This window comes from Balaenoptera borealis, assembly GCF_965194805.1.
Source record: "Balaenoptera borealis genome assembly, chromosome: 9".
NCBI lineage: Eukaryota > Metazoa > Chordata > Mammalia > Artiodactyla > Balaenopteridae > Balaenoptera > Balaenoptera borealis.
The window spans coordinates 43460139-43486516 of NC_138873.1; the positions used below are offsets into that span (position 1 = coordinate 43460139).

Consider the following 26378-nt stretch of genomic DNA (forward strand, 5'->3'; position numbering starts at 1 on the left):
AAAAGAAAGAGGCTGGTCTCTATGAATTACCCATAAAATGATTTCTAGAAAGTATTGTTAAAAGGAAAAAAAACAGGAAGTGGAATAGTGTATGTAGTATCTTAGTTTTTGTGTAAGAGGGAAATAAGAATACATGTACACATTTTGCTTGTTTTTGAAAAAAAAAAAAAAGATAAACCAGAAGTGAATTAAAATAGTTACTTATAGGGAGTGTTTGGTTCCATATGGTTTTAACTTTTGAATCATGTTAACGTTTTATGTAAAACAAATAAAAACAAAACCAAGCCCTAAAATTGAACACAAGCCAAAACAAACAAATCTAATTAACTAATCAAATGTTTATGTTGGTAATGTAACCATATAAAATAAAGAAAAAGTACTCTGAATAGCATTAGTAGAGATAGCTAAGCCTTAGACTCTAAAGACAAAAGGATCTGCAAAGAAATTTCTCACAGTATATTTATTGTTAATATTACTCTTAGTAATACAATTTTGAAACTTTTTAATGAATACTGTAAGATAAAGAAAATAAGTAAATATATTAATCTTATTAGGAACCAAGATTTTCACTGTAAGAGAAAAAGATACAAATATAAAATAAGAGAAGAAAAAACTCTCTCTAATGTTAATATGAATTGGAAATACCGATGTGAATTTATGATTTTAAAAAATATATATTTTCTACCTCTGTATACTGAAAGGACCTAAAAGCAATATTACACACTAGTAGCAATGTGATCCCAACAGCATAAGCTCACTGAACACACAAATCTTAGTTTCAGAATTCCAGTCTCTACTTAAAAGAAGCAAGGCTTCAATAAACAACAAGGTCCTACTGTTTAGCATAGGGAACTATAATCAATATCCTGTAATAAAGTATAATGGAAAAAATATGGAAAGGCATATATATATGTATAACTGAATCACTTTGCAGGACAGCAGAAATTAACACAACATTGTAAATCAACTATACTTCAATAAAATTTAAAAAAAAAAAAGAAGCAAGACTTCTTGGAAAAATGGCTAATTCCATGTCTGGGCAAGGTAAGCTGGAATGTCTGAATTGGAATGCAATGAAGTGTTCAAAGATTAGTGGAACACCTATCATGTTGGTTGCTATCAAAAATCCAGAAAATAACAAGTGTTAACAAGAATGTGGAGAAATTGGAAACTTTGTGCCCTGTTGATAGGAGTGTAAAATGGTACAGTCAATATGGAACACAGTATGGGTGGTTCCCCCCAAAATTAAGACTATACTTGCATATGATCCAGCAATTGCACTTCTGCGTATATACTCAAAAGAATTGAAAGCAAGGTCTCAAAGAGATATTTATACACCCATGTTATACTCCCATATTGAATTCACAGTAGTTAAAATGTGGAAGCAATCCAAGTGTCCACTGATGGATGAATGAATAAGCAAAATACAAAATACAAGTACACACAATGGAATATTATTCAGCCTTGAAAGGAAGGAAATTCTGACCATGCTACAACATGAATAAGGATATTATGCTAAGTGGAAAAAGCCTGTCACAAAAGGATAACTACTGTATGATTCCACTTACGTAAGATATCTAGAGTAGTCAGATTCATAGAAACAGGAAGTAGAATGGTGGTTGTCAGGGAGTGAGGGAAGGAGGGAAATGAGGAGTTGTTTAATGGGTGCAGAGTTTCAGTTTTGCAAGATGAAAAAAGATGTTCTGGAGACTGGTTGCACAACAATGTGAAGATACTTAACAATATTGAATTGTACATGTAAAAATTATTAATTGTAACATAAATTTTATGTTATGTGTATTTTACCACAATTTTTTAAAAAGAGAGGTAATGGAATCATGTCTCATGAACATAGGAACCAGCTTGGAGGGGCTCCCACTAGCCAAATTTGGGGAAATTTGAGCACCAAAAGAGACTAGCAACTATAAATGATCATAACACACTGAATGAGTTAAGATCCCTGGGTCTGTAGTGATACTTGGAAAAAATAGAAAAGGGGAAATGGAGAGAAAAACCACACTATAATGTTAAATGGAAAAAATAGAAAACAAAATTGACTGATCTCAAATACATAAAAACAAATTATCTCTAGGCATAGGTTCTGGTTGAACAGTTATGCGTGACTTTTTTATTTTTCAGCACACTAAGTTTTCAACTTGTACAGGTATTTCTTTATAATCAGGAAAAAAAAATTTTAACAGTGGATACCCATTTGAAAAGTGTCATGCTAACGCTTGTTGATAAAAAATAAATAATAATCACAATTGTGAACTGAAAATCTTTCTGCTAGTCAACAACTTTATATTAAGTGCTATTCTCTTTGTGAAGTACAAGAAGTGAGAAAGCTTTATAGGAAAAAAAGTCCCTTGAAATACCATCTGAATGCTATCTTCATACAGTGTGAACATATTAGATGTACATTTCATTCTTTTTAGTATTTAGTGAATTTTTTTGTGGTGGTCCCCGTCATATGATTGCTATGTCAAAGAGAAAAAAACAAATGAATTTAACCATATTTTATGACAATATTACCTTTTGTTTGTTATAGTATTATTCTTATATGAATTTCATTCTGAAACATTAATCTTTTAGGTTATTGGCACTTAGCATAAATTTTGCCCTTGTTTTTTTCTTTGACACTTACATTTTATATTTATATATATTTATGTTCATGTATTTTATATCTGTTTTCCTCTCCTAAACCATATAATACATATACATACATAAGTACTTGTGCTTTTGAGTATTTTAAAGTCTTATTTGTTTAAAGTGCTTTCTTTTTGTTGGAATTAAATTTACCTAACAAAGCAGATTAATTTACCAGAGAAAATCACTTCACACATTTTAACAGTTTGGTAAAAGCTTGTGCAAAGACATTTCTCTCAGTCGGTTTACTGTGAATACCACTAACAATTTTCAAACTGGTATCCACAGTTTAAATTGAATTTGAAGTTAATCCCTAAGACAATGTAATTTTGTGTACACACCAGCTTATACAAGGTACATCTCTAAAAGTTATACAGAAAATCTCTTGTGCATAGCTTTTTTCTTTTTCAAGGAAAAATGGCCTGTTAATAGGTGGTGAGGCAGTAAGCGAGACTCTGCAACTATTGAGAGTACAGGGAACACAGCTGAGGAAAGATACGGCAGAGTAAACCAAAGAGTCAAGTCTACTTATTAAGACTTGAGTTCTAACTTTGGCTATTCTATTCACCAGCATGTGACTTTAGGTAAGTTATTTAGCTCTTTAAAGCTTCTGATTTTCCGCTATATAGATGAACGTGCTCAGTACACAGAAGTTACATAAAAATGTTAGTAACGAAAATGAGCAAGCCAAGCTTTCTTTTAAACAAATACAGTTATTCAGTTCTGGGCTGGGCAGCCAAAATCTGTACCTGGTCTTAGGAGTACCTTTTTTTTTCTTTCATGTTTCTATGGATAACCAAAATGGCACTGTAAGAGAGATCACTAATTTCCTCCTTCTGTGACCTTTGGGTAGTCATTTATTGCTTTGATATAATTTATCTTTATAAGTCTGATTTATACAAAAAGGTAGCCCTGATTTTAAGACAAACATATGTCTAGAAATGCTATTTGTTCTTTCAGCAGTGTCGCTTTTTAGAGTAAAAAAGGGGCACACCCCCATTTTGTCTGTAGATGGCACTTGAGTAAGAGAAAATGCTGACTGGCTTCATCAGGTCGTAGAAAGCTATTCTGGATTTGAATTATCCAAATTGTGAACAAAGAAGGGGTGATGTAACTTATATTTGTTCCCCGAGCTGCAGCTTGGTGAAATGAGAAGCAGCAAGAAGCAAGACCCAGGTCTTGGGTAGACTAAATTCTAAGTAGTGGAGTGTATTGTTGATAGCAGAGTAAACCTCAGAGGCTGGTGAGGGTGCAGTGCCTAAAATTCCCAGGCCCTGGGGTTAGACTGTGTTTAACCCTGACTCCAAAATTTATTGACCATATGACTTCCAGCAAGTTTCTTGATACCTCTTAACCTTAATTTCTAATCTGTAAAATAATAGGTAAAACAATGTACCTACCTTCACAGGATTGTTGTAAGGAGTAACAGGGAATAACATGTATATTCATTCACTGCTGAGCTTAGTAAGCACTTAATAAATGTTAGGTATTGTTTCTGTCTCAGTTAGCATATTTAGGCAAATGGGGTAGATATTTTAATTCATGTGTACCTAAAACCATATACCATTATTTTCCTGATGAAATGTAGATTGCAGGATGGTAGACAGAGGAAGGGACTTGTGGAAACAGTTTGTGATAGGATACACAACGAGCGACTAACAGGTTAGGTTAGGTTAGGTTAGCAACTAACACAGAGAGGTTGCCTGTGTTTACAGTTTATTTATAGAATACTGAATTTTAAAGTGTAGTTTTGTGTATGAATAAGAAGCATTCAAATAAAAAGAAAGAGTGTAATGTTTAAAGCTCATAAATAAAAGTCTCAAAATTCAAATATAGGGAATAGATAGTGTTGTGTTTTAATTCTTTATGGGAGGAAAACCACTGGAAAATTTTTTTGGGTCTTTCCCACTTTCCAATTTAAAGAGAAGTTGGGGAATGGGGGTTTTGGAAGCGGTGGTCGTGATGGGGAATTTAAAAATCACTCTCTACAGGAACATTGCTCTCATAACAGGCCAGGTTCTTTGACAAAGCAGACAGTTGTGTTGTTTCATTTAAGCCTCATAGGAAAAGACCCCTGGTATCTTGTTTCTTGCCCCATTGTCCTTTCCCAGTAGTTCTCAAACCTGGCTACACATTAAATTCATCTGGGGAGCTTTTAAAAAATACCGATGCCTGGCCCACAACCCTAGGGTGTCTGATTTAATTGGTTTGAAATGAGGTCTAGGCATGAGGAGGCTTTTTAAAAGTTCTCCAGATAATTCCATCGTAAAGTCAGACTTGAAAATTAGGGTTAGCTCAGGCTTGCAATTCCATTATACACTCTGTTGGGTAAAAACTGTGCTTTCTGTAGTCACTTATTAAAACACAAATACCCTGGCAGGAGTAAATAATTAAGCTATTTTTCACTCATTAAACTTAGCAGGATTACTTCACCAAATGCTTTCTAAAGGTCACCCAAATAGAAAAGCCCACCGAGTTCACAGTTTTGCCCATGGCTGTCATAGCCTGCTGAGAATCCTTATGTGATACAGTCACTCCCTAACCTGTTTGATGAGTTTTTATTTTATACACGATTTTTTGTTTGGAGGAGGAGCATGCAGTAATAGAAAATAAGGCTTGAACATAGTAGAGAAATTATTTAAATAACAACAAGAATTAGAGTCCTGAAATACTGCCTGCATGTTCTTGCCTTCAGGGCTGTTCTGTCTAGAACACTTTTTCCCCCAGACAGCTTCACAACTGCATCCCTCACCTCCTTCCAGTCTTTGCTCAGAGCTTACCTTTTCAGGAGGGTTACCATGCTTACCTTATTGAAAATTGCAACCAGCCACCCTCATTCACTGTAGTCCTGCCCCTTTTTGTTGTTAATTATAACACCTAACACTATCTAAATATTATATACTTTACTTACATATTATGTTGTCATTCTTTCCCTGCTAGAATTTAAGCTGTACAGAACAAGAAGTTTTATCTCTTTTATTACACTGATGTATCCCAAGTGCCTGGTAAAGTACCTGGCACGTGGTGAATGCTCAAAACAGACTTGTTGAATTAAATTAATTGTATGCACATGCTTAGGCATTAAGAGAAATTGATTACTTTCAAATCATCCTCAATATATAATTTAAAATACTGATTTCAGTTCGAAAAATCACCTTTCGATGTTTTGCATTGGGTACAGTGCAAAAAAAATGAACATCTGTCCATATCAGATAATTTTTTCCTTTCTCATTGATAAGAAAAATTATCATAATGAACACTGATAATAAGTAAATCAAGCACCACAGGATTCTACAGAAGCCAGAAGCTGGTACATTAATTATGAGAAGTTTGATAATAATAATAGGGCAGGAAGCCTCTTTTTCTATAAAGTGCTGAAAGGAAAAAGAATCCACTGATAGACACATTTAATAAACAACATAATATCTTTTTTAGGAGAATAATAGTACTTATTCTACTGTTTTTTAATTCTACTTTAAAATGTGGAACATGTGATAAAGTTTAAATAAATAGGATCAATTAATGTAAGCATGTACATTAGTTATAGATTATGACTGGTTAGGGGGAACAGGTACAGTGGGTTGGGTATAGAAGGAGGGATATTTGGAAGAGAAATTGTCAGAGTATGAGGGTGTGTGTGTTTGTGTGAGAGAGAAAGAGAACAGAAGAAACAACCAAAAACAGAAAGTAAGACGGACACAAATTGTCTCACACACTCACAGACAGACACCCAGAGAAATAAGCAGCATCCCTTAAGCCCTTTAAAAATCACAGCACTGAGAAGAACATGAGGCTCCCAATATATAATTCAAAATAAAAACAATGTTAGATTACCGAGTTTTGATTTTTTTCCCATAAATACTACTTCAATGCTTTTTAAAAATATAAATGTCTTACTACATTACCCCCCCTCCCCACCCCACCTCATTTTTTCCTGGTGTCCTTGCTTTGCTAGTGGTTAAGCACATGCCTAGTCGGCCTGTTGCTAGATCCAGGCCATATACTTAGAAACCAGAACACAGTTTTACAAGTAACATCCCCCTATGATGTTTGTTACCATACGTCCCCAAAGTGGCATTGCATATTTTCAAATACAGATGTCCCCTGTTGGTGTCTTGTCCTATAGGCAAGATAAGTTAAGTTAGTGCAGGGGTCAGCTTGAGGGCTGGAGATTCCAAACCCCTGTTTAAATCTTCCACCCCTGAACCCTTGGATAGCCTTGATCAGATACTTTATGTTTGCTTGGATGACTTTTCTTGCTTGTATAATGTACTTAGTTGTCCCAGTTTTTGGAAAACTTTTTTAGTAGTTACTGTAAATGATAACGTTCACTTACCGTAGAGGTATAGACAAGAGAAGGTTCTGCTCCAGAGCCAGGTTGGAGAGCTGGGAACACCTCTGCAGGGCTCCAGCTTCAAACAAGCTGACAATGTTGTTGTCCAGAAACAAATGTTTCAAATCTCGGAGGTCCTGGAAGTCTTGTGCTGTAACTTTCTGAATCAGATTGTTGCTGATATCAAGCTTTTGTAGCCTTGCTGGTAGTCTGAGGGGCAACGTTTGAAGCTGGTTTTGGGACAGCTCAAGGGTAGTTAAATTGGCAAGGAGCTGTGCCCCATCGATGGAAGAGAGTGAGTTTTCTGACAGGTAAAGATGGGAAAGATTCTCCAAATGTTTCATATCTCGAAACCTTACCACTTTGAGCCGGTTTCTCTCCATTTTTAATGAGAGCAAGGATTTGGGCAGGTTAATAGGAATTTTAGTCAGAAAGTTACTACTGAAACTGAGAAACTGCAAAGACTGAAGAGAAGTGAAGAAGCTAGCTGGTATGAGATGTAGCTTATTATTCTCCATGCTCAGATGTTTCAGATGGGGAAGTGCCAGTGGTCCATTCACAGACTCGATATTGTTGCTGTCCAACACCAAGCTTTGCAAACTGACAAGAGAGGAAAGCATGCTGGGAGAGAGAGAAGAGATCAGATTGTTTTTCAGTTCAAGGATTTTTAATTTCTTCAGTCCTTCAAAATCAGATCCGTGAAGGACATATATTGAATTATCATTTAGTTTTAACACTTCAAGACTGGCTGGGAGAGCACTGGGGACCCGTCTTAACTTATTTTTCCAGAGTTCCAAGGTCTTCAAAGTACTCAGAGTCTTGAAAGTGTCATTTTCTACTGACTCTGTTCCACTGGCCAGCAGAATAAAATCTTCTAGAGCTGACATTTGGGTGAAGTTAGACAGCTACAAAAAAAGCAGGGATGGGGAATGGGGAAGAAAAGCAGTAAATTAGGATTATTTTAAGAAAAAAAAAGCCATATACATTATCATGCAATACTAATGATACTTCAGATTTCCCTTCAGGATCTATTTAAACATCTCTTGGAAAAGGATAGAAACTCAGGTCCTGACCATTTTTATTCACTTGCTAACAGTATAAGATGTCTAAAATATTTTAAGCACTTTCACACACTATTGGTAGACATAAAGTTGGCCAACTTTTGCTGCGTATTCTTTGACCCAGCAAGTTTACTTCTAGGTAGAAGTACTTACAAATTGCACAATGATTTATGCAATAGGATGTTCTTGGTTGCATCATCTTGTAATAGCCAAAAAAGAAACAATCTGGAAATCTTTCACCAAACTATTAACTAGAGTTTCTAACTCTAGGGGATAAAACTATAAGGAATTTTCATTATCTATCTACATTTTGCAATGTTTAGATTTTTTAAAATTATAAATTACCTTTTTAACAACTTAAGCATTAAAAGTAAAAAAAATTTAATGTCCTAGATACTGCTATCAGTAGAATGGGCCTATCAGAAAAACATTTTCAACTGTATAATAGTTGGGAAAACTAACCTCGTTGTTCCTACCGGCCAGTTTACGCTTCACTGATGAAAAAGGTTCATGAAGAAACAAACAGGATACATGTGTCTCCATCTCTGTAGAGCAAGGAGTCCATTCATGCATATATCCCAGACCTAATGCTATTCCTCTCCTAGATTTTAGAAATGACCAAATCTGCTGTACTTTCTCCATGGTTTGCAAGTTCAAGCACCCCTATCTCTCCACATATCCTCCAAACTCCTCCTAGGTGGACATCCACCTCTTTTCTAGGATGATGTAATTTGGTATTTGGTTCTCAGAGTAAAATCATGTTTAGGCAAAAAGAGGAATTGTTCCAGATTTTCCTGAGCTTGATAAATCTTCACAAAACTTTCAACCTGCTTTAGAATTCAATTAAGTTGGAATTTTCAGTGCACACTTTTATGTCTTACTATCTACAGTTTCTAAATGTTTGATTTAATTGTGAAGTTGAGCTCTTTTGTAACATCAATACATGATTAATACCTTAAAAGTGGGTTAATTTTGCATCACATATTTGTTACAGGTATTTATATTATGGGAAGACATGTGATGTGAATTATGGTATATTTTAAAGTATCTCCTAATATGATACTCTAGTAGAAGAATCTCATGTTAAAAACTGCATAAACAGATGTTTTTAATCATAATAGTTTTGATAGCTGCCTTGGCTTATATATTGCTACTAACATTTGATATTTTCTTAATGATTAATCAGATGTATTAATTAGTCTTAATCCCAAGATCAATAGCTTTTTTTTTTTGCATTTGTTGAGCATCTACAAGTTCCAAGTACTTTTTTATGTGTTATCATTAATTCTCCTAATAACCCTGAAAGTTTGGTATCGTCAAACTTGAAAGAGTTGAGAATTTCAACAAAGTCCGTTGGACTCCAAAGCCCTTTCTTCCTCAACTCATCATTTTCTAATACATTTTCCATTGCCTGTGGTCTATAATTAATGTTTTTCAAAAAAGACTCAAGATCTGGACACAGATCATAGAGTTTTAGAAAAGCAGAAATTTTAGAGATTATCTAGTCCAAATCTTCCATACAAGGGATGAGGCCAAAAAAAAATTAAATGACCTGTCCAAGATTCAGTGTTGTTTAATCTATTCTTCATTCTGAAGTACCTTTTTCTAGGCTTTCTTTCATGTAAAGTCATAAATGACCCTACACATAGCTTTTCACCTTTGGAACTGTTGATCTCCCCCCAAAAAGACCTTGGTGTTGCAAATGCTTCTACTTCTATCTGAGTGACCACAGACACTAAAAGATTGCTGACTATGTAGCAAGTCTCGGAGATGACATGGATCTGAATGGGCAATTTCTATGGGGACTAGACAAAGAGTGGTGTCAGAGCTTCAATTTGTCTTCATTTCTATTTGTAAAGTATATAGACTAGCTAAATAGTAAATATAGGTCATTTTCTTAACTGAATCCAGTGAATAGTTGTTTCCTATTATTAAACATAGAGAATCTTTGCTCTTTATCAGGTCAATGCAGATTACTTTTGATTATTATTAGTTAAAATGGCCACCATTTTCTAAGTATTTACTATGCTTATCTTTATAAAGATCTATGTGTAAGCATGATTATTCCCTTTTCAATGAGGTAAACTCAAGAAGGCAAAACAAAATGTCCAAGTATGTCTTGCTAGTAAGTGGAAAAGTTGGGCTTCCAACCCAGGTTTACCTTACCCCAACATATATATATATATATATATATATATTTTTTTTTTTTTTTTAATGGCTGTGTTGGGTCTTCGTTTCTGTGTGAGGGCCTTCTCTAGTTGTGGCAAGCGGGGGCCACTCTTCATCGCGGTGCGCGGGCCTCTCACTATCGCGACCTCTTTCGTTGTGGAGCACAAGCTCCAGACGCACAGGCTCAGCAATTGTGGCTCACGGGCCCAGTTGCTCCGCAGCATGTGGGATCTTCCCAGACCAGCGCTCGAACCCGTGTCCCCTAGATTGGCAGGCAGACTCTCAACCACTGCGCCACCAGGGAAGCCCCCATATATTTTTAACCTTAGTGTTTATAACATGCATTTAGCTGAAGAGTATAGAGTTCTGGTGCCACAAACAGTGAGGAAGACACCCAATGATTTTCAACTTATCAGTTGAGTTTGCAGAGCTGACAAAGGGAAAAAAATTCTGCCAGACCTGTTTTTCCATTTCCATGGCCTAAGCAGGGTTGTGCTCAAGAGATGTGGAAAGAGATGCTTTTGCCCTGCAGCTAAACTTGGGGCTGCTGGCAGTTTTTCAACATTGCTTAAAAAGCAAGGCAAGTATGGCTTGGTGTTAACAATTAGGCTTAGGAAGCTTAGCTAAGTAAAATTCCTGCCATCAGAGTTGTACAGTTTAGTGAGCCTAATACTTATGTAGATAAAAGTTACTATATAAAAAGAAAAGTTAAAAAAGAAAAAAAAAAAGCAAACCAAGTAAAATGAAATAGAGTAGAGGGGCAACTTCTGCTGGTTTCCTCATGAAAAGGCTTTGTTTCAGGGTTTTGTTTTTTTTTTTTTTTTAATTAATTAATTAATTTATTTATTTTTGTCTGTGTTGGGTCTTCGTTTCTATGCAAGGGCTTTCTCTAGTTGCGGCAAGCGGGGGCCACTCTTCATCGCGATGCACGGGCCTCTCACTATTGCGGCCTCTCTTGTTGTGGAGCACAGGCTCCAGATGCGCAGGCTCAGTAGTTGTGGCTCACGGGCCTAGTTGCTCCACGGCATGTGGGTCCTTTCCAGAACAGGGCTCGAACCTGTGTCCTCTGCAGTGGCAGGCAGATTCTCAACCACTGCGCCACCAGGGAAGCCCTTGTTTCAGGTTTTAATGCTGGGCAGGCCCTACTTCAAGCATTAGAAGGTTACCTGCCTTTCTTAGTCACCTTATAGGTCCAATGCACACAGGAAACTCACACACCCTCAAAGTGACTGCCTCAGACATGTGTGAACCAAGCCAGCAAGGAGTTTGTAAACTATGTTGGAATTTTTTTTCTGATGATCAAAGCAACACTTGTTCTCTGTAAACAATTTAAAAATTCTGGAAAGTATGGAAAGAATATAAAAAGAAGCTATAATCCCCCCCCCACTTGTTGATAAACTATATATTTCTTACCCAAGAGGAATTTGAAGTAGCTTCTTCTCTCCACAAAAGATGTAAAGTGCAATTATTTTAATTGACTGCCACCATAAAGACATTTCTATTTGTCCTCTAAACGTTAGAGCTAAAACTATAAAACTCTTAGAAGAAAATATAGGCATACATTTTCATGACCTCGGGTTTGGTAAAAGCTATCTTGGATATGACACCAGGTGTAATCCTCTCCAACAGCACCCAGCTGTCCAGATATAGGAGAAACAAAGGAAAATGATCACCCTAACGTAAGACTGAGGCTTTGCTGAATAGGTGTTGAGATAATTAATTGTGGGATGCAAAGAGGGAAGGGGTAGGGAAATAAGATAGATAAGAAATGAACTGATTATCTGAGAGAAAGTGGGTAGATCTAGGATTAGAAGTCTCCATGAAGTGGAAAGATAAGTGTAGAGTATGGCAGCTGAAGGGAAAGGACATGATGACCAGAGAGTGGGTATGGGAATTCAAGATTTTTGAGTGCAGAAGTTTCAGATATAACGTGGATTATGATATAAGCAAGAGAGTAGACGGCTGTGGTGAAGTGGAAATGTAGATAGATACTTTTTTATGAGTTCAAGGAATGGGACTAGGATATTGGACACTGAAGGCACACCAAAAGATGCAGGACTTAGGATGGAGAGGAAGAGTAGGAGCCAGGATGGAAGGGACCAGGGGCACAGTATAAGATACACAGAGGAACAGAGTGTTACAGTCTGATGGCATGCACCTCAAAGAAGTAGGGCTTTTTACAGATAAATGGATAAATAAAGTCCCTCTTGAGGGCAGGAACGGTGAATCTTTACTTTTTTTTCCAGCTGTGCTGCATGGCTTGCAGGATCTTAATTCCCTGACCAGGGATTGAACCTGGGCCATGGCAGTGAAAGCCCAGAATCCTAACCACGAGGCCACCAGGGAACTCCTAGAACTGAATTTTTCATCTTTTATCCCCAGTCTCAAACACAGCATTCACAGACCCAAAGACAGTTGAATTATATGAACAAGTAACTGAAACATTTAAAATTGTGGTGTGTATACACATATATGTGATATGTATGTGTATATATATATGCACATATATGTGTGTGTATATATATATAAAATTTCTATTGCTATTAATCTGAAGATCCATTTTAAGACTTTTTACTTTAAATATAGGCACCCAATTCTGTAGTTCAAAGCAAATAAACAGAATATACATTGCATTCACCAAATGCAAGTAAACTCTGGTCATTTAAAGCCTAAGGATTTTTAAAAGAGAAGAGAGAAGGATTATTGCTCAGAGCTTTCTACTTCCTTCACAAAACAATCCTCTCTTTCATCAACCTTTCTGCTGGGAACTGTGCTTCCTAGAGATAATTAACTGGGTTAAAGTCAGGGAAGTGGCAGTATTGCTGTTCAGTGAACTTAAACCAATGACAAATGAACTCATCCAATAAGTGAATTTGATGAGAGGCATAATTTCATCTTATTGGCTGCAAAGCAGCAGTGTGGGATCATTACCAGGCTTAGTTGACACTCCAGCTCTCGGTATCTCAAGTCCTCAGGACAAATATTTAAGCATCTTGCCCTTTAACCAGGTGTCTTGCTTGAATGCTGAGACCTGACAGGGTCAGACCTGCTCTCTGGCATTAGGCACTACTGGATTAGAAGAGGAAAGTAAACAGATGATGACCAGGCAATTGTGCTTATTGAGCCTCGAAATAAATACCGTGCCACATATTTTAAACTCCCTGTGTTTATGTGCACCTACATTAACATTTCTTAACCAAATAAAAAGGGAGGGGGGAGTGTCTCTGTTTGAAGGAAAAGTACATTCACCTGCTGACTCTCTGCACCTGGATCACAGACAGGCATTTCCTTATCTTAAGATTTGGGTCAATGAGGGAGAAGCAGTGACCAGTAAAGGCAAACTCAGAGTCATAGAATTTTCCATCTAGAAAGTTCCTGGGATCCCCAATCTAATCCAGCCTTCTCACGTCATAAAGGTAACAAATGAGGTCTGCAGATTTTTTTTAACTGCTTGTCTAAGGTAGTTCTTCTATCTCTAGTTAGTGAGAAAACTAGAATGAGAACTCTAGTCTCTTGATGCCTTTCAAAATACCAAAGGTCAAAAACAAAAGTTTCGGCCTTCCCTGGTGGCGCAGTGGTTAAGAATCCGCCTGCCAATGCAGGGGATACGGGTTTGAACCCTGGTCCTGGAGGATCCCACATGCCATGGAGCAACTAAGCCCATGCGCCACAACTACTGAATCCCGCGTGCCTAGAGCCTGTGCTCCGCAACAAAAGAAGCCACCGCAATGAGAAGCCCACGCACCGCAACAAAGAGCGACCCCCGCTCGCTGCAACTACAGAAAGCCTGCGCGCAGCAACGAAGACCCAACGCAGCCAAAAATAAATAAGTAAAATTTTTTTAAAAGTTTCTTTGTGTTATACAAGTCAGACAAATCTATAGCACTCTTTTCAGTGCCCTCTGAATAGGTAAGCATGAAAATAGACATCATAATTAAAAGCACGTAGAATGAGAATTGCAGTAATGTGGCAAAACAAAAACACGTATTTCTTCTGTATAGGTTTCCACAAAGACACTGATGCCTGGCTAGTTTGTAGGATTTGTATGAATAATTCTCATACGCTGCATTCACCTTGATAGTCTTATAATGTTCTAAGTATCATCTGCCTTCTATGGCACATACAAAACTACTTTTCCCCTAAAAGGACTTCTTTTTAATATGGGGAGACAAAGGGGCCATATGATCTCAAACTCTTTTTGTTAAGAAAGAGTAATTTCTTTACTTTTACTCTGCAACAGCATAATTAGAATTTTCAAAAATAAAAAATTAATTATAGACTCTGATTTTTGGGGGGGCTACTTTCCTAAAAAGAAATATCCAGAGGCATATACCCATCTCAGTATACAGAGCAAACAGATAGCTAGTGCAACTACCCGACTTCATAACCATCACTTTACGTTTTGATTATTTAAATCAAGTTTAACAAGCCCACACTTGCCCCTCACCCTATCTCACAAAATAGAATTGCAGTAACTTGAGTGTAGAATGAGTAATTACCTGAAGGTGCTGAATTTTGCTATGACTGACGTAGAGCTTCTTGGTGGTGGAAGGAATACCTGACGGCACCTCCGTTAGCCTGTAGCATTGCACCGACTGCTCTGAATCACAGCTGCATCTTCCAGGACAGTTAGGATCGAAACCATAGCTAAGAGAGAGCAAAACAAAGAAAGCATAAAGCAGACACATCTTCCAAAACAGGGCCTTTCAGGTCGCAGGCGAGTGTTTAGGTGATGTCTCACTCTTTATACCGGGAAATCTGATTATAGAATCTTATGAATGTGTACTCTGTCAATGTAAGAAGACAGGAAAGAAAAAATTCTCAATTTGCCTGGGTTAAAATGTTAGCAACCATTACAAAGAGGAAGGCGCTTAAACATTGATAAGCTGCCTTAATATTTGTAGGTGAGCAAAACCCTGTGTTATTTATGGCTTGGAAGGCTAATCTGCAAACACCTCTATTATCTGTAGTTTCCTTGTTTTGTTAAATGTGACACTAGGGAATTAGTGGGAAAAGACAAAGGGCTGTTTTATAGTGGGCTATAAAACCTTTGAATTTTCTGTGACCCTATATTAAAACCATTTTTGTGGAACTGCAACGGGCAGGTGTTTTCTTCTCCCATTAACTAGTATGGGAAAATAGGCAGGTTTTCTATTTATTATTGTTGTTTCAGTAACATTTTATTGCTAGTGAAACAATGGGGGTACAATGGAGAGATATTTAGAGCCACAGATAACTTGTTCAATTCATCTGTCACTTGATCACTCAAATATCATATATAGAAAATATTTTGTCATTCAAAAATATTTTTGACTCAAATGAGAATAAAACATAAAACTAGGTCTATTTTCTTTATTTATTTGTAATAATGGAAGAAAAGGATTCTAGTTTCTTCAGAGGAACTTGGCTGTGAGTTCCTACCAGCGAGGGAAGGTTTCCCTTGTCCTGGGTGCCCCTTTGTTGTGGCTTTTTGTCTTGCTGTGATCATCCCTGCTGAAGGAATTTAAAAACATTTTAAGCAAAAGATTATATAGAGAAGCTCTTTCTCCCTAAATGGAAGACCTAAATTTCCCCATGCTGGTTGGCCTCAGCAGATTGCTCTAAAGAAACCCTTTCCAACATTGAAAAGCTTCTCAGATCTCCTCTTCAACCTTACCTCTCTTTGCTACAATTTTCATTTTGAAGGCAAAAGTTTCTTTACTTTAATAATCAATTCATTCTATGTCCAGAGTAAGGATTTTTGTGTGCTTTTCCCAAAAGACTTGTCTACTCCTCTTTTCTGATTGTTTGCCTTCTGTTTTCTTTTACTATCAGAGACAAGAAGTGATAAGAGATTTCTTTTCTGTCAATATTCTGATTTTCAAGAAGCTTTATTATTTATTTCTTTTGTCCATTAATAGAATTATTTTTTAGTTTTTAGAATTTTCAAATAACAAAGTAATGCTCAATAAAAGAAAATTTGGAAAAAGGAGCAAGGACAGGAAAAAAAAACTTTAGTCCTGTCTCCAAATCAAACCTTTTCTCCAAATCAAACAATTATTTTCTCTACCTAGGCTTTGTAACGGCAAAGAGAAATACTCATTGAACACTTATTTTCTGTGTTGCTAAGAAGGTAAGTTCATATTTAGTTACTTGAAATGAAATGCCTATAAAATCCTATCCTTTCATCTACCATTAATGACAGCTAATTTTTCTGTTATGCAGCATAACGATGAATTTCACTTTCTGTCCTCTGTTGGTAGCCATGGGATTCCCTTGTCTTTGATTAATCCTTGAAATTATACTGTATAACATATTTTTCTTCTTTTCCATGGTATTTCTATAGCTTTCCTGCAATTTTGGCATTATCTCTAATATATTTCTCCTTTACAATGTGAATAGTTTTGTCAGGTTTCTTCCCTCCTATAACCCAGTAGTTATAATCCTTTCTTTCCTCCTGTAACCCAGTGGTTCTTAATCAGGGGCAATTTGGCAACGTCTGGAAACATTTTTGATGACAATAAAAGGATGGCGGTGGGTTGGTAGGCAGTGCTACTGACATCTAGAAGGTAATGGCCAGGATGCTACTGAACACCCTACAACACACAGGACGGCCCGCACAACAAAGAATCATGCAGTCCAAAATGTCAGTAGTGTCATTGTTAAGAATCCCTGCAATAAACACAAATGTGTGCTTCTGTGCAATAGATATTGGCCTTCCTTGGTGTATTAAAAGCAAAGGGCAACTGAATTCCAGAGAAGAAACTGACTAACCCAAGTTCTCCCTGACTTTAGATTGGCTTGAGATTCTTATTATAAAACTGATCAACCAAGAGCTAAACGGAAGACTTTAATTTATTAAAATCTCTTTCTGAGGCAAAATAAAAGAAATTTTAAAGAATAAAAAAATGGTGAATATGATTTTTTTAAACTTGTTTGCTTCTTCTTCTTTGCAAAAACAGCATAAGTTTAAAGTAAAAGAAAAAATAAAATTTTCTACTAGTTAACCTCTCTACACCTCAGTGTTTTCTTCTGTAGAATGAAGATTAAATGGGGGAAGTAATTTCAATTTTACAGAAGAAAGAGAGGAAATGTACTAAGACATGTCAAGTCCACAGGCAAAAATAGGGTCTCAGTAAATGATAGTTGTGGGAATTCCCTGATGGTCCAGTGGTTAGGACTCTGCGCTTCCACTGCGGGGGGCACGGGTTCCATCCCTGGCTGGTGAACTAAGATCCTGGAAGCCGGGCGGTGTGGCAAAAAAAAAAAAAAAAAAAGATGGTTGTATCAGTTTGGGTTTGGGTTATCAGTTGCAAGCAATGGAAACAAATTTCTGGCCGACTTAAGAAGAAAAGGAATAATTGAAAGAAAATTGGGTAGCACACAGAATTGTAGGAGAACCTGGAGAACCAGATTTGGAAATGGACAAGAATAAAGGAAGGCTGTATAGCCAGAATCACACACTTCAGTGAGTGTCACCGCACAACATGGATGCTCTGGCCTCCACCATAGAACTGGAAATTGGATACCGTTGTCGGCACTGTTGGCTACTGAAAAAGGATGCAGCTACCCCCACCCCATCTCTACTCCCTACCAACAAGAATTCTTTCAATCCCTGCCTCACTATCTCCACGTTAAAAATTTTAGGTGGATGACTTTGGTCAGGTGAACCTAGGTCATATACCAGTGCTCTAGCTGTCACAGAGCTGGGCAAGTGATTATCTTATGTTTTCAGTTCATTATGGGAGGAGGACACTATTTCCGATATTCCAGTCACATAAGGGAGGGAATTCCCTAAACAAAGGAAAGGGGTTCAAATATGGACAGTCCCCCATTTGTAGTGACAAATGTCCACTATAGAAATCTTTTCACCCTCACTCCTGCTCATCATGACCACAAAAGCCAAATGAGATTTGAGCGAGTTGCAACCAAGGACCAAACAAATTATATTTCTAACAATGGTTGTGACATGGCTTTTTGTGTAATTGTTTCACTATATTTTTCTGACTTGTTCATTTAGAAGACTATAAAAATTCTAATGCGATCATTTAAAATATTTTTATACTTTTAAATATACATGCAAAGAAAAGATAATTAATGTTAAAGGGTGTTCAGAATGCAATTGTTTTGGACCCCTTTTAGAACTAATGTGGAAGAAATATAATAAATGACAGAGGCCGATGAGGGGGAGTCTGTTTGATCTGTAAGGTCTGATAATTGGAGAAGTAAACAGTAACTTGACAGTGAATGAAAGAGGAACAATCAATGATCAGTAAACTCTGATAGCGTGGTTGATAAATGGTGGTTTTAGATAGTGCTGACCCAAACCTGGAGCTGTGGGAAAGGGTAAATGAAGAATGTAGCTCAGGTAACAGTGGAAAAGCAGTTATAGGCAGTCTGAGAGTGTTAGGGAATAAAAATATAGTAATAGGGATTTAAAAATTTTTTTATTTAAGTATAGTTTATTTACAATGTTGTGTTAATTTCTGCTGTACAGCAAAGTGATTCAGTTATACCTATATATATATTACTTTTCAGATCCTTTTCCATTATGGTTTATCACAGGATATTGAATATAGTTCCCTATGCTATACAGTAGGACCTTGTTGTTTATCCATCCTATACATGATAGTTTGCATCTGCTAATCCCAAACTCCCAATTCTTCCCTCCCCCACCCCCCTTCCCCCTTGTCAACCACAGGTCTGTTCTCTATGTCTGTGAGTCTGTTTCTGTTTCGTAGATATGTTCATTTGGATCACTTTTTTTAGATTCCACATATAAGTGATATTATATGATATTTGTCTTTCTCTGTCTGACTTAGTATGATAATCTCTAGATCCACCCATGTTGCTGTAAAATGGCATGATTTCATTCTTTTTTATGGCTAAGTAGTATTCCATTGTATATATATACCACATCTTCTTTATCCATTTATCTGTCGATGGACATTTAGGTTGTTTCCGTGTCTTGGCTATTGTAAATAGTGCTGCTATGAACATAGGGGTGCAAGTATCTTTTCAAATTATAGCTTTGTCTGGATATATGCCCAGGAATGGGACTGCTGGATCATATGGCAACTCTATTTTTAGTTTTTTGAGGAATCTCCATACTGTCCATACTGTTTTCCATAGTGACTGCACCAATTTACATTCCCACCAACAGTGTAAGAGGGTTCCCTTTTCTCCACACCCTCTCCATCATTTATTATTTGTAGACTTTTTAATTATGGCCATCCTGACTGGTGTGAGGTGGTACCTCATTGTAGTTTTGATTTGCATTTCTGTAATAATTAGCGATGATGAGCATCTTTTCATGTGGATCTTCTGCCCATTTTTCGATTGGGTTGTTTTTTTTTATTGAATTGTATGAGCTGTTTGTATATGTTGGAGATTAATCCGTTGTCAGTCACATCATTTGCGGATATTTTCTCCTAGTCTGTAGGTTGTCTTTTCATTTTATTTATGGTTTCCTTTGCTGTGCAAAAGCTTGTAAATTTGATTTGATCCCATTTGTTTACTTTTGCTTTTATTTATATTGCCTTGGGAGACTGATCTAAGAAAACATTGCCAAAATTTATGTCAGAGAATGTTTTGCCTATGTTCTCTTCCAGGAGTTTTATGGGGTCATGTCTTATATTTAAGTCTTTAAGCCATTTTGAGTTTATTTTTGTGTATGGTGTGAGGGTGTGTTCTAACTTCATTGATTTACATGTAGCTGTCCAACTTCCCAACACCACTTGCTGAAGAGATTGTCTTTTCCACATTGTATATTCTTGCCTCCTTTGTTAAAAATTAATCGACCATAGACACGTGGGTTTATTTCTGGGCTCTCTGTTCTATTCCATTGATCCATATGTCTGTTTTTGTGTCAATACCATGCTGTTTTGATTATTATAGCTTTGTAGTATTGTCTGAAGTCTGGGAGGGTTATGCCTACTGCTGTGTTCTTTTTCCTCAAGATTGCTTTGGCAATTCTGGGTCTTTTATGGTTCCATATAAATTTTAGGATTATTTATTCTAGTTCTGTGAAATATGTCATGGGAAATTTGATAGGGATTGCATTAAATCTGTAGATAGCTTTGGGTAGTATGACAATTTTAACAATAAGTAATAGGACTTTTTCAAATTGTTTTTTGCTGTGTTTTGTTTTTATGTTTGGGTACACCATACCAAATGTAGTACCTTATAAATTTTAACTATGGAATAGGTAAAATAATTTTTGATGCCTAAATTATACTGGATTTATTAGTTAAATCAACCATCACTGTTAAATGAACCTTTCTCTTTAGGTTGGGAAAAATATTCCTTGGATTTTAAAGGAATATGTATTTTATAGATATTTAACATATATTTTATAGATATTCCTAACTCTTGAGCCAATATAAAAAAACATGTTTAGCTATGATCTCTGGCAGCAAATTCTAATTCTTTAGAATTTCCTAGGTAGACTGTTGTAATGTCTTAATTTTTAAACTTACCACAGAAATATTTTCAGCATTCCTACTATATTCAAGATCCTGTGTTAGGACCCGGGATTCAAAGATAAGCAAGATAACCATTATTATTGCCAAGGAGCTCACAGTCCAAGGGGCTCCAAAATATGTATGATAAATACTATAGCAGGTATTTGCAGGAAACTGAACAGGGATGGAGTCCATAGTTCCAAATGAGAATAAAGGAAGCCCTCTTGGGGCTTCCCTGGTGGCGCAGTGGTTGAGAGTCTGCCTGCCAATGCAGGGGACATGGGTTCGAGCCCTGGTCTGGGAGGATCCCACATGCCGCGGAGCAACTGGGCCCGTGAGCCACAACTACTGAGCCTGCGCGTCTGGAGCCTGTGCTCCGCAACAAGAGAGGCCACGGTAGTGAGAGGCCCGCATACCGCAATGAAGAGTGGCCCCCGCTTGCCGCAACTAGAGAAAGCCCTAGCACAGAAACGAAGACCCAACATAGCAATCAATCAATCAATAAATAAGTCTAAAAAAAAATTAAAAAAAAAAAAAAAGGAAGGCCTCTTGGAAGAGGTTTCTTAGCTAATCCTACATCACTGCACCAAAATTTTCAAGTTTTAAGAACAAGAGGGCAAACAGTTGTTCCATATGTGTATGCAAGAGAAATAATCAGGAGAATGAAGCTAGTAAATCACCTTGGAATGCTCAAACTTCTTCAGCATGTGTATCACAGAATTTCAGATTGTTAGCAAATATGAATAAATATAAATAATACATATGACTATGATATTCCAAGACTTTCCCCACATTGCTCAAATAAAATGGTAGCGGGTTTTCCCTGGCCCTCTTTATTCATTATACAATTGTTTCTAGCGACCAATGGTATAATACTTAATACCTTTTCCTTTTCCTTGTAGGATTACCGGAGAGTAAATGAAACATGTGAAGCTTAGTGCAGGGCCTGGCACACAGTAGCATTCAATAAGTGATAATCTCCCTCTCCAGTCCAAGGAGAGGGAGACTTCTATGCCCATTCACTACAGTGCCTTTGCAATTAACGATGTGCTAATAAATGTTTGAACTCTACACTAACCTCACAGCTAATTACCACTACCCACCAAAGAAATCTTTAGCATCTTCCTTTTTTCCCCAGTTTCCTCAGTCCCCCACTGTATTCTTAGTAATACCTTATGATAAAACTCTTAAATTCTTAAAACAAGACTGTCACATTTAAGTTATACAAGAAATTTTTAATCACACAAACATAATTCATGAAACAGTTTTTGGAGGTTTCTGCCAATGCAATTGCAAACAGAAGTATCAAGATTTTATTATCCCTAGGAAAATAAGTCCCACAAGTATTGAGATTACATACTATTCCAAATTCCAAAGTAGACCAAAACAAGGCAATAAGTGTAGATAGAGCACACTGACAACAGATGGCAGCACTAGAACATCAAACCCTGCCTTTCACTTCCATGTTAGGCTGTGACTTGCAAAAATGCAGAACCCCAGTCAAGGTGGGCAAAAGATAATGTGTACCTAGAGGGTTCCTCATGAGCATTCGAAATAGTCACATAGCACCAAGCAGCAAGCACACAGGGATGCGGAAGTTGCTACATCACATGGTAATGAGAAGGGACAATATGAGATGAAAGTGTTCTGAGATACAGGGTGTGACTTGGGAGTTGTAAAAATTGTACACAGAAAAAAAAAAAATTGTACACAGAAATGGAGTCAGGCTCTTCAATCCTGAAAATGGGGGTATTCACCAAGGATCAGAGCACTGGATACATATGAACACTTAAAATGCATTTCAGTTGTACCCACACAATAGAGCAGGAAGTTGAATGATATATTTTTTTAAAGAAATGAAATTTATTTTCAAATGTAGTTCATATAAACAAAAGAAAGTGGTAATAGAAAATGAGTATTACAGTTAATTTTTTGGATAATAGTTCTTATATATTAATAGATTTGTATATGACTTATAACTGGGAAAAAAATATTTTTTTGAAAAAAACTTTTAGACTGATTTGCCAATTTATTACACCGGTAACTTAAACATGAAGAAATGGATTTCCTCATCCTTCTATACCCCGTGATTAACAGCTAAGACTTGGGAGAAAAAGACACCTAGATTGAAATCTCACCTCAGTGGATCTTTAGCTGTATACCAAGCTTATCAAGATACTTAAATTCTCTGTGACTCATCTATAAAAACCTGACCACAGCTAACTGACAGGATTTTGTGAGAGTCAAAGAAGTAAAGCAGATAGCACAATGTTTAGCACATAGTATGTATTCAATAACTGAAAGCTATCACTGTGATTCCATATGTACGTGGGCCTCTCAACCCCAACTTTAAATTATTTTTGGACTTTAAATTCCTGAAAATGGGATTGCTAACTATATTATGAATAGAGAAAGTGGCTGGGAACTTGGTAGCTGTAGTAATGATGTTCTTGCAAATACTGCGGATAAAAAAAAAGTTAATTTGGAAGGGAGCAGGGGAAAGATGAAAATCTTAGTTTTATATTATTTCTGGGTAAAACCTGTGTGAATGTGCCTACTTAAGCTCAAGGCAAGGATCTCTGAGTAGTTTTGCTTAGCTAAGTTTGTTGAAGCCAAAGGACTTTATGCTAAACATTCTGCCCTGACCCAGAGAGCAAACTAAAGCTATGATTTCTTATTCCTCATTGGCATAGCATTAGTGAGCGGCCCACAGTGCAGGCTTTGGTGGAGATTAACTGGAAGAGCCTGTCATCTGCCAGTAAAATATTCCCTTAGGCAAGTCTCCTAGGAGAGACAGTTTCTACTCTATCAGACTGGTTTCTCCTTCTGTTTTCAAGACTGGGCTACCCTTGAAGTGGAAGGGGGTTGAGAGTGAGTATTCAAATTAAAGTTGCAGCTATAAGGGTTAGACTCAGTAGCCTATGAGTTCTGCTAACATGAGGGTCATGCCTCATTCATTTTTGTGCCCCCGATGCCTCAACAGGGTTCTGCATTCAATATAATTATGAATATATGAATCCTCATAATTTTGTTTTACCTAATTGTCACGTGTAGGAACACTACACCAGTTTTTAAAATAAGTACACCTTTTTAGGTAGTTGCTTTGGAAATGTATGACCTGTGGTGTGAATAATAAGGCATACCAAGTGCCAAGCACTGGAGCTAAGCATTTTACCTTACTACTGAGTGAAGTAAATTTTGGAAACTGAGGCTTCGACATTAAAGAATACAACTAAGATGGCACAGCTAATAGGTGATAGAGTTTAAAACTTGAACCCAAGGCTGCCTGACTTTTAATCACAAGAGAAAAGGCCTCGTATTAATTCAGCAAAACTTGGTGAGCCGCTGCCCTTCAACTTGCAGTTCTAGGCAGGTTCCACCTGGAATTTAAGGCCTGGTTTACCAAGAAGAACGAGTGTGCCCACACACCCCACGCACCTCACCCTAAACAAGAACTGGACTGGAAAAGATAAAACGTGGCCACTGCGCAGGCTCAAATGTCCCTTCCTCACTCTTCCTTCCCTGCTCCGGGACGTCACCGCGGCAACTTTCCCAGACGACTCTAGAACGGCTCCCGCCCACTATGAAGTCAAACGGGTGGAAGCTGTTTCTCTCTACGACGTGGACACCCTTCTCTTCCTCGGGCCTTTCCAACTTGTAAGCCAACACCACGCGCCTCGGTTTCCCGGGGATTCAAGCAGGAGTTTGCCAGATGTCAATATGGCCGCTGACAGGCGGTCCCAAGCACAGGCTTTTCATAGGCCAAGGTCGCATCCCAGCCCCGCCCATTTCATCCCTCCTGGCTGCGTCCTCCGAGGCCTTCGATACGCATGCGCGGCGAGGGCGGGCCGAGAGGTGGGACGGCCCGCGTCTTCCGTGTGCCGCCACAGCCGCCGCCTCAGCTTCGCCGCTCCTGCCCCTCCGGGGCTGCGTAGCCGGCGTTAGCCGCGCGAGGGTTAAGAGAGGGGACCGACGGAGCGTGCGTGCGCGGGGGTTCCCGGAGTCCCAGCAGTTCCTCTCGCGGGTGGACTGCGAGGTCAGCAGCAGTCAGGGGAGGCCCTAGACGGCGCCATGTCGGCGGGCGGCCCATGCCCGGCAGGAGCCGGCGGGGGCCCAGGGGGCGCCTCATGCGCCGTGGGGGTCTCCCCCGGCGGGGTATCCATGTTCCGGTGGCTGGAGGTGCTGGAGAAGGAGTTCGACAAGGCCTTCGTGGATGTGGATCTGCTCCTGGGCGAGATCGATCCGGACCAGGCGGACATCACTTATGAGGGGAGACAGAAGATGACCAGCCTGAGCTCCTGCTTTGCGCAGCTTTGCCACAAAGCCCAGACTGTGTCCCAAATCAACCACAAGCTAGAGGTGAGCTGTGGGCGCTGGAGGGGGTGGCATTCAACTCCAGTCATCAGACCTCATTTAACGCACCGGTGAAACGACCCTAGAAAACTGCCAACCGGGGCACCTGGGCTTCCTACGTGACGGGGGAGTGCGCGCGCGCGCAGGAAAGGAGTGAGGTGAGGTTAGAGCAGAAAAAGGTGTGTGGATTGACGTGTGGGTCTCCCGGGATCCTGTCGTCCACCTTCCTTGTATCTCTATGAGGAGGAAGCAGGAACTAATTACTCCAGCCTACTTGTGCCTGTTACGTTAACAGATCTCAGACTTAACTGAGGCGCAGAGATTCTGTCATAAGAATACTTTAGCTCACCTTTTAACATTTGAGTTTTTAGATCTACTTTCACATTGATAAACTAGGTTTGTATATCACCAGACAGACACAGTCCTGATTATTTTTAACTATTTCAGATCAATTTCTGTTGTTGCACACAGACGTACTGTTCCTTGCCTGCACGAACTATTTAGGGGAATTTGATCAAAGCTCTTAAGAAAAGTTAGTGGGGTAAGCAAGACGGTATCAATGTCTGTTTCAGTTTACAGTTAGTTGGTCCTTAAGTTACAGGCACATCCCTCCAGAGCGCGCTACAATTATTCAGCTGACTTCTAACATTGAGGTTTTGTCTGTACTTTACTATCTTTCCCAAAGTCTGGGTTTATTTTTGAGAGTGTGTGAAGGATGATCATTTGCTTTAGTCTCTAATCTTGGTTGTGGGTGTGAGTGCAGTGGTGGTGCTTCCAAAAAAACCCCCCAAACCTACCATTTTTGCAGAAAATTAAGTTTTTACAATATTTAGAAATCATGATAGATTACCATTATTACATAAAGATCATTTTCTAACTAGATAATTTAAATAAGAGAATGGGTCTTTCATTTTAAAGTAGGTAAAAATAGGATAATAAATGATGTGCACAGCTCTTTGAACATTAGATTTTGTGAGAAATCGTTACTATCAGTTGTGGTGATTGAGAATGCCCACTGGATCCAAATCAGTATGAATATCAGAAATGCATCCTCTCCTTGCTTAGTGGTTAGCATTCTTTCTCTTTCCTGTCAGTCGTGAAAAAGGTGGTATAATTTAGCTTTGATTAGCATAGAATTGCATATGGGAGATTTTGTGACTCTTGTTCACGGAAAGGACTGTTAATTTCTTTCATCCTTTCTGAAAAGGTTGGAAGTGTTGATATGAAGCTAATCACTTAATCTAGGTATACGAAAATGTCTCTTGAATTCTTGCTTCAGTGGTAGTTTCTAGAAGATGGTTATTTATTCATGTAGTGAAATTGCATTTGATGGTCTTTAGAAATAGTACTTCAGCTTTAAATAACAGCAAGAGT

At 38.0% G+C, this 26378-nt stretch overlaps 2 protein-coding genes across 3 annotated transcripts in view; one reads left to right on the plus strand and one right to left on the minus strand.

Moving 5' to 3' along the window:
* Positions 1–24406, minus strand: part of LOC309635241 (nephrocan-like) — a 31036-nt gene extending 6630 nt beyond the window's left edge. The window contains exons 1-2 of the mRNA XM_082406200.1: positions 14709–24406; positions 6983–7884 (exon numbers count right to left, since the gene is read on the minus strand). Of these exons, the coding sequence (XP_082262326.1) occupies positions 6983–7884; positions 14709–14897 (1091 nt within the window). The 5' untranslated portion in view covers positions 14898–24406. The remainder of the gene's footprint in view (positions 1–6982; positions 7885–14708) is intronic.
* A 119-nt stretch (positions 24407–24525) lies between these two features.
* Positions 24526–26378, plus strand: part of GOPC (golgi associated PDZ and coiled-coil motif containing) — a 35753-nt gene continuing 33900 nt past the window's right edge. Inside the window, exon 1 of one of the 2 annotated variants that reach the window (XM_082406210.1) lies at positions 24526–25010. In XM_082406210.1, coding sequence (XP_082262336.1) covers positions 24723–25010 — 288 coding nt within the window. In that variant the 5' untranslated portion in view covers positions 24526–24722. The remainder of the gene's footprint in view (positions 25011–26378) is intronic. The other variant, XM_082406211.1, reaches the window with a different exon arrangement.